The following is an 18,600-nucleotide window of genomic DNA, read 5'->3' on the forward strand; positions in this document are numbered from 1 at the left end:
GGACTTCTCATACTTGTGGGATTACATATAATATATGTGCTTTTGTGACTGGCTTTTTTTTTTTTTTTTTTAATGTTTTTAAGGTTCATCCATTTGGTAGCAGGAATCATTACTTCATTCCTTTTTATGGCTGAGTTATATTCCATTGCATGGATATACCCCATTTTGTTGACATTTGGGTTGTTTCTACTTTCTAGCTATTTTGAGTAATACTGCTATGAATATTCATGTACAAGTTTTTGTGTAGGCACGTGTTCACTTCTCTTGTGTATGTACGTAGTAGTAAAATTCTGATCATATGGTAGCTATATGTTTACCCTTTGGAGGGATTGCCCAACTGTTTTCCAAAGTGGCTGCACCATTTTACATTCTCATCAGCAGCATAAAAGGATTCCAATTTCTCTACATCCTCAGTGACATTTATTTTCTGTTTTTTAAAATTATAGCCATCCTAGTGGGTATGAAGTGGTATTTCATTTGTGGTTTTGATTTGCATTTCCCTAATGACAAATGATGTTGAACGTCTTTTCTTGTGCTTATTGGCCATTTGTATGTCTCCTTTGGAAAAGTATCTATTCAAATCCTTTGTCCATTTTTAAATTGGGTTATTTGTTTATTTACCATTAGTCTTATTAAGCTCTTTTTAGTCTCCTTGGCATGGCTTTGTCACTCAGTTGAAATTGGCCTTCACGGTGCTATTTTTTCATGAGGCTATAGCATACATAGTGATTCTGTTTTAGGCCAACAAATCAGTAAATGCTTAAATTTCTTTGTCCTGTTCCACATTGGTCGCTGTCAAGGCTACTCAGTAAGTGCAAGTGGTGCTTGCCTCGAGAATCTCCTAGTCTGGTTGGGAGAAATGTTGTCAGTGTGTGAAACAGGTAGAAAATAATGTGCAATGCTGTATCACCACCTGAACCGTGGGGAGCGGACGAAGTGCTGCAGAATCTGACAGAAAGGGTCATTGCAGAGGGGGGTAGAAAGGAGATATATCCTGAGGTCTTGAGTTTAAGTCAGGAAAAACAGGTATTATGCATATACGTGGCCAAGTTGGGGGAAGACCATGCATGGCAAACACAATGAAAAAGAGATTTGGGAAGATCGTTTGTTGGTGGGCAGGTTGGCACAGTGGAAAGTAGAAAAGGACAGTTTTTTTTGTTTTTTTAAAAGATTTTATTTTATTTGTCGGAGAAAGAGCACAAGCAGGGTTAGCGGCAGGCAGAGGGAGAAGCAGGCTCCCCACTGAGCAGGGAGCCCAGTGCGGGACTCGATCCCAGGACCCTAGGATCATGATCTGAGCTGAAGGCAGACGCTTACCCGACTGAGCCACCCACGTGTCCCGAAAGTACAGTTTAGATGATAGCTTGGATCAGGCCTGATGAGGACCTGGATTTCAAAGGGGATGGGAATAAGAAAAAGGAACTCTAGAGACAGTGCTAGAAGTTTATGTTTGAACGTGGGGAAATAAAAATATGTGCTGGTGCAGTTCCTGTAGAAATGTTTTAACTTAGTTAATCTTCACAATAACAATATAAGGTAGGTACTTCTATTATCTCCACTGTGTATGTGAGGAAACAGAGGTTCAGTACATTTTCCAGGGTCACACAAAAGTGGTAGAACTGGAATTCAACCCAGAAGCCTAGAGCCCATGCTTGTTATCACTGCACTATCCTGTGTTAAGGGAAAAGGCCAAAGTGTCTCCCTAGTTTTAGAGTAGTGCTTTGAAGGACAGCAACCTAGCTGTGTTTGAGTGTCCATTAACCTTTATTGAACAGCAACTATATATAAAGTTTTCTTGTAAATGGTATTACGTAGTGATGTTAGTGATCATAATTCCTCTTGCAATGACCCTTTTGATAATCTATATTGAAAATATATGCAAAAGTTGCCATTTTTTTTAAAGATTTTATTTGTTTGAGAGAGTGTGAGTGTGGGGGGAGAGGTAGAGGGAGAGAATCTCAAGCAGACTGCTTGCTGAGCACAGAGCCTGACGCAGGGTTCAGTCTCACAACCCTGAGATAATGACCTGAGCTGAAATCAAGAGTCAGGTGCTTAACTGACTGAGCCACTCAGGTACCCGGCAAAAGTTGACATTTTAAAAACATTTTGAAAAATAGGGCTCACTATTTAGGAGGACATTTGTGACTGTTTTCTTTTTTTAAGATTTATTTATCTATTTATTTGAGAGACTGCACAAGCAGGGGGGAAGGGCAGAGGGAGGGGGGGAGAGAGTGAGAGAGAGAGAGAAAAGCAGATTGCCCGCTGAGAGTGGAACCTGACAGAGGGCTTGATCCCACAACCCCGAGGTCACAACCCAAGTTGGGTGCTTAACTGACTAAGCCACCCATTTGCCCCCTTTTTTTTGTGTTCTTATGTTTGTATTCTATCTCCTCATTGTTACCACCAACAGACAACAAAAAAGGTGTGATTTTTATGGAAGTCTTGTTAAGAGCTTAAAGTTTAAAATTTGAAAAGTAGACTATCATTGTGAGGCTTATTAAACAGCTTAATATTTGTTTCCAAAGTCCTTGCCTCTAGCTTGGTGTATAATATTTCGGATGGTCAGTTCACAAGTCGTGCCGATCTCATAGATGCTGCTGGAAGCTCGTTGGGGCGTGGTGCTCTTGTACCAGGATTGGGTAAGAAATGCCCACTTTGCCTTAGAAAATTCAAACTTTTAGCAATTTCTCTCAAAAAATCTTGCCAATTCCTTTTTCTTGTAAGAAATAATTTTTTGATGCCACTGTTTAATTCTAAGGATCAACATAAGAAACGGCCATAGGTGACATTCCTCTGCATAAATTGCTACTGAAGATACTGTCCATTAGGTTGTATGATGATGCCCGTAACAAATTCTTCTCAAAGTTCATGCTGTGAAGAGGTTTATTTCCCATGAGGCATTGGCATGCTTCTTATTGTTAGGAAATGAACATTATGTAACGTATTGGATTTTCTCTTTGCCTTGGCTCCTAGGAAGCTCATCTTTAAGTTTTGGGCTTGGTTACTAAGGCTTTTACTGTGTGTTAATGTTCACTACTCCTGTTAATACCTGGGTTTTGGGTTAAGCCACTTAAATCCTTTTGGGAATTAAAAGGGTCACAAATAAGTTAGTTACTAAGAACTGTCTATTCCATGAGACTTATTCCATTCTCACACAGGAGTTAAAGTAGAAATTGAGTCCTGCCTTCTTGCTGAGCCCCAATCTAATGCTTTGCCAGATAAATATATGGAGATAGGGATGTGGATTGTCAGCAGCAGAGAGAGTTGCCCTTCCGTTCTTTAGCTGTGCTTTGGAGGAATATGTATACAGACAGAGGATGACATGGCAGTTGGATGAAGTGTGCTCTTTCTGCAGGCGCCTGTTACGATACAGTGAACAACATGCTGTGGACGTGCTCGAATGATTATATTGATCAGTGGTGTAATCCAGGGAACCAGGCCTTCCATTATGTTTGTCAGAGACTTGGAGTCAGCCACATCATCACTGAGCCCAAAGGTGAGGTGCACTCATGGTCTTACAGGAATAGATTTTTCCGTCATGAAATATGAGAAAACACACATAGCCCAAGCAACAAAATGTGTCAGCAGCTTTCCCACTTTGAACTTGAAACCTAACATCCTTGTTGCCTGATTGGTTTTTTTTTTTTTTTAGATTTATTTACTTATTTAAGAGAGAGAGCATGATCAGGGGGAGGGGCAGAGGGAGAAGGAGGCTCCCCACTGGGCAGGGAGCCCAATGTGGGACTCAATCCCAGGATCCTGGGATCATGACCTGAGCCGAAGGCAGACGCTTAACCAACTGAGCCACCCAGGTGCCCCGCCAGATTGTTTTATGATTAAATAAAGAAATATGTAAATAATAGAGGACTTGAGACTGAGAAAGAACTGTTATGTCACTCTGAAATTGTCAGAACTTTGGTGCAAAAGTTGATTATTTGTACTTGCCATGGTAATGTTTTGCATTGACAGCTTATTTATATACAAATTTAAAATTAGAATCACCAATAAAGGATCTGTATTTCTTAATATTAAGTTACTATTTTTTTTTTTAAAGATTTTATTTATTTGACAGAGAGAGAGACAGTGAGAGAGGGAACATAAGCAGGGGGAGTAGGAGAGGGAGAAGCAGGCTTCCCGCGGAGCAGGAACCCCAATGCGGGGCTTGATCCCAGGACCCTGGGATCATGACCTGAGCCGAAGGCAGATGCTTAACTGAGCCACCCAGGCGCCCCTTAAGTTACTATTAAAATCTCGTGGCTTCAAGGTCAGCTATAGTGGTATGGAGGAGCATAATCCTCTCCCCATAAAGCAATGATAAAATGGGCATGATTACCAAAAACAACTATTTCTAGGCTCTGGAAACTGACCAAGGGCATACACCAAGTTGAATAGTGAATATTCTTAAAAACCACTGAGCTTTGGGTAAGAACAGTGGAAGTCTGTTGTACTCTTAGCTGGGGATGCTCATGTCTCCCACCTTAGGCTTGGTCAGTGCAGTATTCTCACCAGGGTAGGGCAGATCATGTAAACCAGCAGCTTTGCTTCCAGAGGGGGCTGACCTGATTTGAAGCAATACATGGAAAAAATTCCTGCCCAGCAACAATGTCGGTAACAGTACCAGTCTGAGTGGCAAACCAACAGAGAAGACTGGTGGCCTAGCTCACCTGAGCTGCTCACCTGAGGCTGTGGTCATGATTAGGGCGAGCAGAGAACCAGCAGACTAACCAGAGATTTACTCATGAGCTCCGGGTAGCGAGGAAGCTACAGAGGGATTTGGTTAGCTACCTGTCCATCTTGTAGAAGAAGCTGAAGAGGGTCCAACCTAGGTGGTTCACACAGACCTGGCTGAGCAGGAGCCTACACATACGTGTGGAGATGTGAGAGGGTCTCACAAAGTAAAATCCAGGGCAGAGTTTAAAGCGTGTGACCCTTGGTGTGCTACCCCAAAACACACAGACCCAGCCAGAGGGCCATACTTACTTGGCTCAGGGTATTTGAGCACAGACTTTGACTCAAGACTAGATGATCCCTAGGAAACAGGCTTAAAAATAAAAAAATGAAAGTACACAGATGAAAGAAAGTAACAAAGTAGAAAGAAGAATTGAAAAAAACCCAAACCAAACAGAAGTCAGTAGCAGGCGAAACTCCGATGTAGATGAAAACTATAGCAGCCTTTATATATATATATTGAAAGATCTAAAGGAAACTCCATTGAAAAGATGCAAGTATGATGACTATGACTTAAAAAAAAAAGAATTTCAACAAATAAATTTTTGAAAAAAGAACCAGTTAGAAATTCTGGATTTGAAAAGTTCGATGACTGCAAAGAGCAGCTCAGCAGCAGATTTGACATGGTGGGAGAAATAAATCTGCAACATGGACGTAGATAGATAGAGTCATCCTATTTGAAGAGCAGAAAAGGACACTCTTGGGGAGTACTGGTCAGGTATTTTGTAGAATGTCCTTCAGTTTGGGTTTATCTGATGTTTTCTCTTTTTTTTTTCTAGATTTATTTGAGAGAGAGAGAGCATGAGCAAGGGGTAGGGGCAGAGGGAGAAGCAGATCCCCCCACTGAGCAGAGAGCCCGATGCGTGGCTTAATCCCAGGACCCCAGGATCATGACCTGAGTCAAAGGCTGATGTTTAACCAACTGAGCCAGTCAAGAGCCCCTGATGTTTTCTCATTTTGAACTGAGGTTTTAGATTTTAGGGAGGAATACCGCAGAGGTGAAGTGCTTTTCTCATTACATCCTATCACACGGCACGTGATATCAACATGATTTATTATTAAAATTGATCACTTGGTTTGGGGCACCTGGCTGGCTCAGTCGGTGGAGTGTACAACTCTTGGCATCGGGGTTGTGAGTTTGAGCCCCATCTTGGGTATAGAGATTACTTAAAAATAAAATCTTAAAAAAAAGAAAAAAATTGATCACTTGGTTTAAATGCCAGCTTTCTTCAAAGTTACTATTTTTTCCCTTTCCAGCTAGAAGCTAGTCATTAAGCCCACGCTTATGGGAAAGGGAATTAAGCTCCACCTCCTGGAAGGAAAAGCGTCCCAGAACTTGTGGACATATGTTAATCACCACAGTAATTAATGTTTTGAGGGAGGTGGTACTTTGAGGCTATGCAGTTATCAGATTTTTTTATTCTTGAGTTAGTTTGGTAATTTGTGTCTTTCTAGAAATTTGTCCATTTCATCTAAGTTTTCTTATTTGTCGGTATAAAGTTGCTCATACTATTATAATTTTTATAAGGCCAGTGGTAACTTCTCTACTTTCATTCCTGATTTTGGTATATGTGTAGATTTACTAAAAATCATTGAATTGTGCACTTAGAATGGGTGAATTTTATCTTAAATTCTATCTTGATAAGGCTGTTGGGGGATAAAGAAACAGCAGGGGCGCCTGGGTGGCTCAGTCAGTTAGATGTCTGACTCTTGGTTTCGGCTCAGGTCATGATCTCAGGGTCCCGAGATCGAGCCCCGTGTTGGGCTCTGTGCTCAGCAGGGAGTCTGCCTGTCCTTCTGCTCCTTCCCCTGCGTGCTTTCTTTCTCATAAATAAATAAACAAACAAACTTTAAAAAAAGAAAAAGGTCAACTCTATATTAGTGCCTCCCTAATTATTCTCTCCAAGCTTCTTGCTTAATCTCTAGATTATATATTCACCTGTACTCGGATATCTAATAGGAATCTTCAACTTGTCAAAAAACAAAACTCCGTTTTTTCCCTTCTCCAAATCTCTACCTGCTGAATCCCCAGTATGCTAGTATAGGGATCACAGTTCCTTCATATGCTTAAGCCACAAAATTAGAGTTCTCTAGGAGTCTTTCTCTCACAGTTCTCATCCAAATGGACATCAGCCAATCCTGTCAGCTCCGATCCTCAAGATAGATCCCCAATCCAACCATTTCCCACTATGCTGCTACGACTCTCACCTAGGCATTGGCGGCTTCAGCAGTTGATCACGGTGGCCAACTCCCTGGTTTTCCTTCCTACTTCCTCCACAGTTGCCCTCCTCCGCCCCCGTACACTGTCACACAGTAACCAGAGTCTTCTACAGTCTCTGTAGTCAGGTCTGTCCCTCCTCTGCTCCGTCTCCTCCAGCGGCTTCCCATCTAACTTGGAATAAACCTCATTTATTTGGGTAGGTCCCAGAGACTAGCTTTCAGAAAGTGTTTGGTGAGGACGAATATACTAATCCAAATTATTGTAAAGGCAAGGACTCAAGACACAGAAGAGTGTGGAACCCAGCCTAGCCCTCCAGTTAACATACAATTGAAAAGTTCAGTTTTGGCCAAGTTTACCTTCTTTTTGGTTTTCCACGAGTCCTTTCCTCATAGCTTCTAGTGCCCACGATCCTTTTGCAACTCCCAAGTTCCCCCCACCCAGACCCGCCTCTCCCAGATCGCCTGCTTTCCTGTTCCTTTAAGGCAGTTCATTTCAGCTGGTTTAAGAGGAAAAGCAGGTTTTTGGGTTTCATTGTTGTTGTTTTTTGCATTTTGCATTTTGCCTATTATTTTCACCTCCATTCCGTGAATGCCCATGACCATCCATGGGGTGTTATTATGTAAGAGGATTCTCATGAACCCTCAAGGTTGAACTGATGGCTCTCTAGGTTGTAGTGACTAAATGAGATAAAAATGGTGAGGTACTGTGGGAGGAGATATTTGTGGACCTGGGGTGGGGATGCAGTGGGGGTGGTGTTCTATCATAGAGAAGCCATAGAAGATAGATTTTACTAGATTGGTTCCAGCATGGGCTGTGAGCGGACTTGGACTGTATGCAAATCCCAGATCTACACTTAGTAGCTGTGTGACCCAGGGCGAGTTACTTAACCTCTTTGACATTGATTTACTCCTCTACAAAACGGGGCTAAAATAGTCTAAGTTTATAACAGGGTTGTAAGGTAATGCATGTAAAGCATTTAGCCCATTGGCTAACATATAGAAAGGGCTCTCTCAGTGGTTACTTAAGCTCCTTAAAAATGGGAATTCCCTAGTGTGTTCATTTTCATCCCAGCACTCAGTAGCAGGGAAAAGGATTCTCCAGAATTAGTGGAAAAGATGAGGACCAAGATATTCTGTCCTAGTGCACATGTACCTTTTGTAAACCAGAGTTCTGTTCCTTGGGGGGCCACGTGTGGAGATGTCTTTCCTCACTGCATTGCTTTTTTCATTTTTTAGAAGAGGCTATAACCACAAATGAGGTTATAAACCAATTATTGCACCACGTTGGTGCGATGTGCATACACCAACTCAATCTTCTTGCCACCAACCCCAATCTTCCAATCACAAGTGTCTTGGGCAAGCAGCATCCAATTGAAGCACACCATCTTAGCAGTATTTGTGACATTATGGAGAAGGCCATGGTTAACGGAGATACCTGTATCATACGCTGTATTCTCGTTGTCTTTCAGGTAAATGCACTTTTTTGACAGAAGTAAGATCATAGAGAAAAAGAAACCCAAAACCTGGTTTCAGCCAGCTAATTTCCACCAGAAGAAAAGTTTAGTAATATTCCCCTCTTGTATGTTAACCACATTCTAATCCTGTAATTAGAATTATAATTATATTCATTGCATTACAGTTAATGGAGTATTGCTGTAGGTAGCTCATTGCAATTAATATATATATATAATATTTACTATAATTATACTATTACACAATAGAGGAGATTGTGGTTAAAAATCCACCCGGATGTCTGTTCATAAGAATATCTACTATGTGCTTTTTTCATAGGGATAATTTTATCCCTAGTAGAATTAGCATTTTTAGATATACCCCTTATGTTTCCGTAGGTGGTATTTAAATTTTTCTTCAGCCCACAAACTGAAAGGAATCGAGACATCATTCGACGGTCTGGATTGCTGCTTTGGCAGTTGTTGATGGCACCAAAAGATCAGATTTGCCCTGAAATTCAGAAGGAAGTGTGTCTTGCCATCAGGTAATCTGCAGATGATTTTCTTCATGGTTTTTGCAAAATGCTTCTCCTGTGCTGCATTGTAATCTTTCCTGAAGTTCAGTAGCATAGAAGTCTCTTACCCCGTCCCACAGTCGGGACCTCGTGCATAGGGAGTAATTTAACCAGAGGGGCTTGTGGCCCCAAGCCATGTGTGTAACTACGTTCCTCAGCTTGCCTTTTGGATTTTGAAAGAAAAATAAAAGCAAAACCGTTGAGAGGATTTTTTGATGGTTGCAAGTGGATGTTCCTGTCGTTTAGGGAGAGTATGTGGCAAGGTGGCAAAGAAGCAGGTTTGGACAGCCAGCAGACCTGGCTGGGTTCTAGTCTTTGCTCTGCCACTTACAAGCTCGGTTCATGGCTTCCATTTCCTCAGCTGTAAAGTGTACATAAAAATAACACCTACTTTAAGAGTTTGTGAGATTTTTAATAAGATAAACCCTGATATAAAGTGCTCAACAATATTAGCCTTTTAAATTCTATTTAAAACCTTGGTAGAAAAGATGGCGGAATTTGTGGGCCATTTTCTGTTTATTATCATTTAATTTTTTTTTTTTTTTTTTTTTTTTTTTTAGTGCAGTGAACTTTTATCCAGGAATATAGCCTTAATGTGACCAAGTATAATTTAGTGACCAAGAGAGAACTGAATGCTTGGTCTGGAAGAACTGTCTGATGGGAGTGAGCAGAGAGGGAGGGTTTTTTTTTCCCCCCCTTCCATAATCGATTATGCTTTGGGTCTCTTTCTGTATTAAGTATTAAGGCAGTAATTTAAATCTGGTGTCATGAGGAAACTTCTGAGGGTAATGGGTATGTTCACTGCCTTGATTGTGGTGATGGTTTCATGGGTCTATGCATATGTCAAAACTTGTCATACTTACACTTGAAAAATGTGGACTTTATGTCAAACCTCATTTAAAAAAAAAAATAAATAACAGTTCTGACACTACTTGCAGTGCTTTTCATCTTGCCCTTTTGGAAAAGCTGAGATTTAGAAATTCCACTTCTCAAATGTGCTTTTGGCCACAATCTGGATATATACCTGGCTCAACTACATTGACTTTTTTTTTTTTTTAATTTATTTATTTGACAGGCAGCGAGAGAGGGAACACAAGCAGGGGGAGAGGGAGAGGGAGAAACAGGCTTCCCGCGGAGCAGGGAGCCCGATGCGGGGCTCGATCCCAGGACCCTGGGACCATGACCTGAGCTGAAGGCAGACGCTTAACGACTGAGCCACCCAGGCGCCCCTACGTTGACTTTTTATAGCTCAGTTCTCTTTAACCAGTTCCCTATCCAGCCTCAGACAAGATCTTATTTTGGTAACTCGTAGACACGAGAAGGAGTGCCTGTTTATCACAGAGGTGAATGGGCTATATCGTGACAGTGAATTTAGGTTCAGCCACTTTGTTAGTGATGAAGCTTCCCTCCGAGTTTTATGTAATCACACTGCCATCTTTTTTTTTTTTTTTTAAAGATTTTATTTATTTATTTGACACACAGAAAGCACAAGCAGGCAGAGAGGCAGGCAGAGAGAGAGGCAGAAGCAGGCTCTCCACTGAGCAGGGAGCCTGATGCGGGACTCGATCCCGGGACTCCAGGATCATGACCTGAGCCGAAGGCAGTCGCTCAACCAACTGAGCCACCCAGGCGCCCCACACTGCCATCTTTAATATAAATACAAATTAAAATATTTAGAGTTTGGATTTTCTAGAACATTTGTTGAAAAGCTTTTTGACTTTTCTGTCCTTTCAGCTCTGGTTTAAATATCTTATACCCCGGTGAAACCGAAATCAATAACTTACTGAAGCTGGTCTTAACGGAAGGTGAGAATTATCCTTGAATTCTCCTTGAACAGTCATCCCTTTTTTTTGTCCCTAAGGAAACCACTGGCTATTAAGATAATATTTCTTTTCTTCATACCTGTTAGCATTCCTCTTAAAATGTATCTGCACATATGCTAACGCTTCTACTGGGCCGAGAGCAGAAACTGTTCTATGTATCTTCAAGCTTTATAAACCTTTTTCTATCCACACCACTTAGCAGAAGGTGCCTGACGGTAGATGTTTAATGCACGTTAAAGATAATGACTTCTTGGGGATTTCTAAGTCAGTTTGTTTCCTCCAAAACCCAACTTTTAAAGTTAGACTAAACAAATGCAACAAAGTTCACCCTGTCAAAGACACTCTGCATTTAAAAGCAACATTAACTTAAGGAATTAGAGATCACGCTTTATGATGTATGAAGAGGTGACTTATGCTTAGATCAGGATGTACTGGTTTTAAAAAGTCTGATTGGTTGTGATGTTTTTGCTGCTGCTGTTTGTGTGAGTACATGTGCCTGGAGCCCCTAGATTGTCACCAGTCTGTTCCTTTCAGAACTTGTTTTGATACCCTCAGTTTTCTAAGTGTAATCACCAGGGTCATTTATGGAGCTTTGTTCTGTGTCAGGAGAGAGAAACAGCGGCCTCTCCCAGCTGCGGGATGTGATTCTAACGAATTTAGCTGAACAGCTTCAAAACAACCGATTTGGCAGCGAGGAGGATGAGCATTACAGGTGACACCAGTTATGCTGTTGACTGCTCGCCTTCTCTTTGTCTCTTTCCCAGTAATTAATTTACACTTAAATGTATTTGATCAATGTTAGTCTCCTGTAATATGATATGATAATTAGCATGTTAAGTCAAAATCACAGATAAATTGAAAGATAATAAATCCCACACTTGCCCTAAGAAGCGATGATAGCATTTTTCAGTTTTATCACCAGAGTACCTTAGGCCTGCAGAAAGGTTCTTAGTGGAAATAAGAGTTGGAGCTTATTTAAAAATCTTGGTGGAGGGTGCCATTCAAATCGCTGGGCTATGAGGGAGGGTAAGGGTGTGGTGAGAGCTAGGAAGGTGAGAAGGTGTTGGTTTTCTTTGCTGTTTATAAAATACTTGGACTGGGTGCTTGGGTACCATTTTGTTCCTGTAAGTTTGATTTAGATAATACACCTGGTTGTTAGCATCATTACTGAGTAAGATGATTTACTTACAGAACCAGTTAATTTTGTGTCTTCTATTTGTCATCTCGTACCAATTGTATACAATTTATCCTTTTATTATTAAACCATTGGTATCTTACTGTTACATTTTTCCTGCATTTTAAAGACTAAATGATGAACTTTTACACTACATTCTGAAGATTGTTGTGCGGGAATCCTGTATCTTAATCACCAAGTGCCAAACTGTCTCTAAAGAGGATTTTCAAAAACTCCTTTCAACTGTGCCTGTAAGTAAAAATGTGTTTAATGAAGGCAAAATTATGTGTCCCTGTTTTCACGTTACCGTATTGAGGTGTGTATGTACCCATGACCGTAACACACACACTCTCCAAGGCAACCTTAGTTGATGAAAGTCAGTGGGTGACTGTTTCTCCTGGTAATACAGAACCGGACGAATCCACTTGGAATACTTTGTCTAAAGACTTTATTCCTCCTGCTTAAATGTCTTGATGCAGTAAATTGTTTGACTAAGTTTGGATGTTTTCATTTTGTTTAAAATAGGATTTCCCCTCCTGTTAATTTTCAATGTAGCATTGTTTTCTAAAGCATCACTGTTACACAGATTGGGAAGAGCCAAGAAATTCTCTTAAGGGTTTGGGTAGACTCTTCTCTAGTGGAGATGCATGAGAGAGGACGAGGGGGGGGAAGAAGAATTAATAAGGGGGACAAATTCAAGTAAGTATCTGTGTGATTAGTGTGAATTCTGTAGCAGAAGGCACAAAGTTACAGTAAATGTGTCAAATGACGTATCAAAAGCCATGTGGAAATAAGTCACCTGAGAAACTAACCTGGTCTGTTTTCTGTACTTTCTCTTTTGCTTCCCTTGTCCAAATCTTAAAACACATGAGGATTACATGACCCCTTCTTTCAGTAGGGTGTAGATCATCTAAATGCCCTTATTTGTATTAAAGGCTGCATCCTCCTGCCTGCGCTATCTGATGGCAGTTCAGAACCACCTTCTCAGTAACACTATTTTGATTAAACCCGATGAGAATGATGACAGTGACAACTCCTTGCAGGGAGAGACATTGAAGGTACAGGTAAACACCAAGCTTTCTTCTAACGATGCTTTCTACCCAGTGTGTAAAGCACAGCTTAACTGGCTAAATCTCTATGTATTACGATGTCAGATGTCACCATGTGGCTTATGTTTTTGTGAGAGGTGATATTAGGCCACTCATTTCATAGGTTTTTGTCATTGCACAGTGGTTACCGTATTTGTGACACTCTCATAGTGTGTCATCCATGTGCTCCTGTCAATCTTTTTGTGCCTCGTTTATTTTCATCTTTTTAAAAACTATAAAATATGGCACTTACAAGTGATCTACGCATCTGAAATTTATGTGTATTTATAGATAAAATAAATCTGGGTGCATAACATTTGAAATAATTTTGACATTGTGGCTGCTTTGTGATATTCTCTCCATTCAAATAACTTCCAAAAGGTGATAATTTTCTCACAACCTCTATATCGAATAATTTCTAAACCTACAGTTCATTTCATCCTCTGTAATTATTTTTAAGTTAGCTTCTGTGTAAACTCAATAATTTGTTCCCACATTGCAATTTATAGCAATCCAAAGATTTTTTTTATAGCAGTGGATGTTATAATGTTGACAGATGCTGGAGGCTGTTATTTGCATTGTTCTTCAGAATTTCTTCTTTGTGAGAGAATGAGAGAAATCAATAAGAACTTGATTCTTCTTTAAAATGTTGACTAAAACACACTGAAAAATTAACAAGGACGCCAAAAAGCTAAAAGCCATTATAGTTGCCCTTTTCTTACTCCTTTACACATGCGTACTGTGAGACCCATACCCTTGCTAGTTCCTAGTTCCTGTTTATGAGGTGATCTTATTATAGAGTCAGTTTTTAAACAGGCAAAAGTGCATGAATTAATCATTTCAGCTGCTGATACTACTGATTAACTTCTCTTGCCTTAGTTTCCTAATCAGTGAGAAGGGGCAGTAGGTCTCCCTTGTGAGGCTCTATGAGGGTCAGAGCAGGAAATGCCCCCGCTGTGCTGCAGTCAGTCGGCACGCGGCAGCTGATGGCATCCATGGGACTTAAACCATGGTTTAGCCCGTCAGTTCAGAATTCCTTTTCTCTTAAATGATAAAAACATCTTAATAATTCCAAGAAAGGCCCCAGGAAAGTCCAGTAATGAAAACCAGTGTTTTCTCTTTGAAAGGCTAAATTCCATAAGTTCTTCATTAGCCCATGGAGAGAAATACTCGTGACAGAAGAGGCTGAGGTGTCCAGTATTTCTGGGAAAAATTAAAAACCCAGTTTTCACCTAAAGGGTTAGGTTGGTCGTATTTTTTTTTAATAGAAAATAATTGTAAACTAAATATTTCTGTGATTTTAACTAGTACTTCTTAACACATTATTTAGTATTTGTACGCCCATGAACTCTCTAATAGTTATTTTTAATGTTTGATAGCCTGTAACTGCCTGCTACTTTAACTGAATTTTTAACTTGCCTGCTTTCAAGTGTAATGGTTTAAAACATTAAGTAAAAAGGTCACTTGTACTGTTTCAGAATGTTGTGTTTTGTCTCATTTTATTCACCGCCTATACATGCGCCTTTTACTGTTCTGTTTTTCTCTTTAGCTATCCTCATATCACCCAAGGCAATCTTCCACCTGGACAGTTTCTGGTCTGGCCACCGGGAGCTCTCTTGTGCTGGAGGGGATGGGAGAAATGCCTTTTCTCCCAGGGACTCGGTGTGCTCCCCGTGAAATACTGCGTATTTCTGTCAGCACTCCAGACCTTAGCCTCCCAGATCAAATTGCTACTTGCCATCCTAGCGGAACTTACTGCTTTGGGCTTATTCTGGCCACCTCATTGTTTAATTTGGAAATGCATCATTAAATACATCATTCCATGTTGTCATTGTGAGTGTACACTCATCACAAAGCTGAAAAATAATAATATGGTATTTTCTGCCTAGGAGCTAAAGGTCAGTATTTTGGCTCTTGCCACCCAAATCCTGACTGGATGTGATGAAGTGTTGGAAATGCTACAGCAGGTCACAACTGCCCTCATAAATAGTGACCTAGCTGACCGTGAACAGAGGTGAGGAACTGGCTCGTGAGCTGTGACCCGCTGCCCTTCAGGAAGCAGAATTTGCTTATGAAAGCAAAATCTTTTAGAACATTGCATGTTCATTTAACGTAGAGGGATTTTTGTGAGAATAGGTTGAAACGGCAAGTGTTTCAATGCCAAGTGTGATCGAACTCTTTAATGGTGCTTTTCGGTCAGACTGGGCCAACAGCCATGGTCTAAGGGGGCAGCGAGGTTGTGGTGCACAGCCTCATCGCTGACATTCGGGTCTGCCACCATCGTCGCTCCCAAACTGGCCTTTCCTTCAGTTATCTGGCTCAGCACCTTGTGCACTGGGTTCCCTTGTGATAAGGACTTTAGAGAGGCAGAGATGACTTAGTAATACGGAAAATTAACTGCCGTGCAAAAGAGGACGCTGACGGGATGTCTTAAGATTTTACTGTAATTTTACTGCAAATACAGGAGTGACCTACATAGAGGGTAATCTTCTCTTTCCCAGTAATAAAGCTCTTTCTTAGTCCTCCCCGTTACAATTTCGGCTATGGTTTGCTCTACATCTGTGCTTATTGATGATTTTAATGTTAGAGATACTGATCCCAAACAACCCTGCAGTGTAATTTTTCCTCCTGTAGGCCTGTCTGTCCCCATGTCCCTGTTTCTTGCCCATTCCCAGAGAGTAGGTGGCCAGGTTGGAACTGGGGACAGTATAGCCCAGATAGGCATTGCACTGGGGCTTGATAAGACACCAGGTGGAGCCCACTGCTGGCACACAGTGCAGATTTGTCCTGGGGAGGAGGGACAGTCTGAGAGCCTGAGAGATGGGAGGTCTGTTTCTTGTTCCAATCCCAGTTTCCTAAGTAGCCTTGGAGAATTTACATAACCCACATCTTTCTTTGGGTGAGTCACATATCTTAATTCTTCTAGCAGAGGTTTGGGATATTAAGAATGTGATTTTGGGTAATCATTTTACAATGTATACATATGTCAAATAATTATACACCTTAAATTTATACAGCCTTGTATCTCAATTACATCTCAATAAAACGGGGAGGGGGGTCATGTGATTTTAAAAGCAAATTAAAAATCTGTGTTGTAGCCAGTTACTTTTTCCCTGTCAGAGACCCCGCACCTGTGGCGCCAGGCCCCAGGGAACTTTGCACGTGGTAACTACCTAGAGTAGCCATTTGTATTTCAGAAGCCATTTATAAAGTGCTTCAGAGGTGCTACGAAATGCACTGTGTAAACTTTTTTAGCAAAACCACGGGTTGAAGGTGAAACCCATTACGAGATGTCTGTCCTCTCCCTCAGCGGTAGAAGGTGGGAAATTTGTGGACCGAATTGCTATCGCTGTAAGTGCTCAAGCAGTTCAAGGAAATGCAGTTTAAGGGAATTTGTTGGAGAAAGATGATGGTTGCTTCTTCACGTGATTAGGAATTGCTTAAGCTGTGTGTTTTCTTGAACTTCTTATAGGTTGAAAGGCTTGGAACAAGTTACTAAGGCTACTATGCTTGGTCACCTTCTTCCAGTGTTACTGACCTCGCTGATGCATCCAAATTTACAGACTCTGACCATGGCCGACGCCCTGATGCCTCAGCTAGTGCAGCTGGTGCTCTACACCAGTCAGGTACGACCCTCGCTGTGCCAAAGTGAGCTGCTCGTCGGCCAACCCACTTCACGCTGCGGCCACGTGCATTTGTTGAAGGCCGAGTAAACATAACCGTGTCTGTCATAAGCCAAGGGAAATAACAATGGAATGAAGAAAAATATCGTGTCATAAAAATAAACTAAATTATTAAGGGAAAACACATCTGTTTGACTAAATTACTTAGTGCAGTCTTACAGCAGGTGTGGATTGCCGGGTGGCTGTAAAAATGCTAAGCTACAATGCTACTGGGATCCTACCATTATATTCAGTTTCCTGAGTCCTTGCCAGCTACTGGTGACTAACAGAAAGGATATGTGCCATTCCGGCATTAAATAAAATGGTGTTAAGTGGTCTAAGTAGCAAAGCATTTCTTCGTGCAGGAGGGCAGACGAGGATCGTAAAAAGATGACTTAAGTGAGAATTCTAAATTTGGCTCTAGTACCATCCAGATACCTGACAGTAAGCACTTTAAGACATGATGATGGTTTTGTGTTTCAGACGGCTTTGCTGCTTAAAACCCAGTGTCCAGTTTTTGCCGAGGTGGGCTGTTCCCCATGTGGTGCATCAGACCAGAAGGGCAGGCTGTTCCCCGATGAGAGGTGAAAGATGCTGCTTCCTTGCAGGAACCCCTGCCTTGTTTTCTTCTGGTGAAAGCCTAGTTCTCCTTTTACAACACTGATTTTTAGCAAGGATTATGTAACTGGAAAAAGAGTCTAGGGTCAGCGTTTTACAGATAATTATAGAATTGCTTTGTAGATTTATAGGACCGGGTTAGAGTAAATTGCCCACACATCAAGAGATTAAAGATTGACAAATTCTCATATACCAGTGATGGAGATGTAAAATATTATGATTTTGGCAAATAGTGTGACGGCTTCTTGAAAAGTTAAACAAACACCTACCACACGACCTAGCTATTCCACTTTTGGGTATTTACACAAGAGAGAAGGAGGCATAGGTTCTTACAAAGACTTGTATATGAAGGCTCATAACAGCCTTAGAGTAGCCCAAGACAAGAAACAACCCAAATGTCTATCGTCAGGTGAATGGATAAACGAATTGCAGTATATTCGTATGATGGAGTCCTACTCCGCAATAAAAGGGAGTGAACAGTTGATATACGCAACAACATGGGTGAATCTCAGAATCCTTATGCTGAGTGAAAGAAGCCAGATTCCCCCCCCTCCAAAAGTACATACTGTATGATTCCATATATAGGAAACTCCAGAAGATACAAACTAATTTCTAGTGATAGAAAGCAAAAAGTGATTGCCTGGATTACAAGAAGGAGGAAACTTCCTGAGTATATATGTCCAAACTTACCAAGTTGTACACTTTAAATATGTGTAGTTTAGTACATGTCGATGAAACTTAAAGCTGTCTTTAAAAACATTGATCAGAAAGGAATGATTTTTTGCGTTTCTCTGGAACAGGGTGCTATGCAGCTGAGCTTTGTGCAGTGACGAAACTTTGCAACTTTGTTGTCCGGTACCATCCGCCATAGCCACATGCTGTTACTGATGACCATCAGTGTGGCTGATGTGATCTAGAAACTGAATTTTCAATTGTATTTATTTCAGATTGAATTTAAACGGCCGCATTTGACTAAGTGGCCACCATATGGGCTAGGGCAGAGCTGAAAAAAGAGTGTTGATTCCACAACAGCTAAGTGTTGGTTGAAGGAGTTTGTATGCCACAGCCTTGGGCTGTGAAGTCCTTGAGAGTTTAATTACAGTAGATAAGAGGACTTTGAAGGCACTTTTCTTTAGTAAAAATTACAGTAAAAACTAGTCACATAGATTCATGGAGTTTTCAACAATTGACGTTTAGATAACAACAATAGGGACCTTGATAGGGCAGGATACTAATCCTGTGGGATTTGGAAAGTGACCAA

At 41.0% G+C, this 18,600-nt stretch overlaps 1 protein-coding gene across 6 annotated transcripts in view; it reads left to right on the forward strand.

The window, feature by feature from the left end:
- HECTD4 (HECT domain E3 ubiquitin protein ligase 4) overlaps nt 1–18,600 on the forward strand; it is a 181,973-nt gene that overhangs the window by 81,050 nt on the left and 82,323 nt on the right. For 4 of the 6 annotated variants that reach the window (XM_081802187.1, XM_081802188.1, XM_081802184.1 and 1 more), the window contains exons 10-20: nt 2,526–2,639; nt 3,356–3,496; nt 8,185–8,417; nt 8,799–8,944; nt 10,709–10,779; nt 11,404–11,509; nt 12,102–12,222; nt 12,907–13,035; nt 14,949–15,073; nt 16,532–16,685; nt 17,205–17,305. In XM_081802187.1, the coding sequence (XP_081658313.1) occupies nt 2,526–2,639; nt 3,356–3,496; nt 8,185–8,417; nt 8,799–8,944; nt 10,709–10,779; nt 11,404–11,509; nt 12,102–12,222; nt 12,907–13,035; nt 14,949–15,073; nt 16,532–16,685; nt 17,205–17,305 (1,441 nt within the window). The remainder of the gene's footprint in view (nt 1–2,525; nt 2,640–3,355; nt 3,497–8,184; nt 8,418–8,798; nt 8,945–10,708; nt 10,780–11,403; nt 11,510–12,101; nt 12,223–12,906; nt 13,036–14,948; nt 15,074–16,531; nt 16,686–17,204; nt 17,306–18,600) is intronic. The other 2 variants (XM_081802189.1, XM_081802185.1) reach the window with 1 other exon arrangement.

Source organism: Leptonychotes weddellii, chromosome 13, assembly GCF_054177405.1.
Source record: "Leptonychotes weddellii isolate Sample4059 chromosome 13, ASM5417740v2, whole genome shotgun sequence".
NCBI classification, from domain to species: domain Eukaryota; kingdom Metazoa; phylum Chordata; class Mammalia; order Carnivora; family Phocidae; genus Leptonychotes; species Leptonychotes weddellii.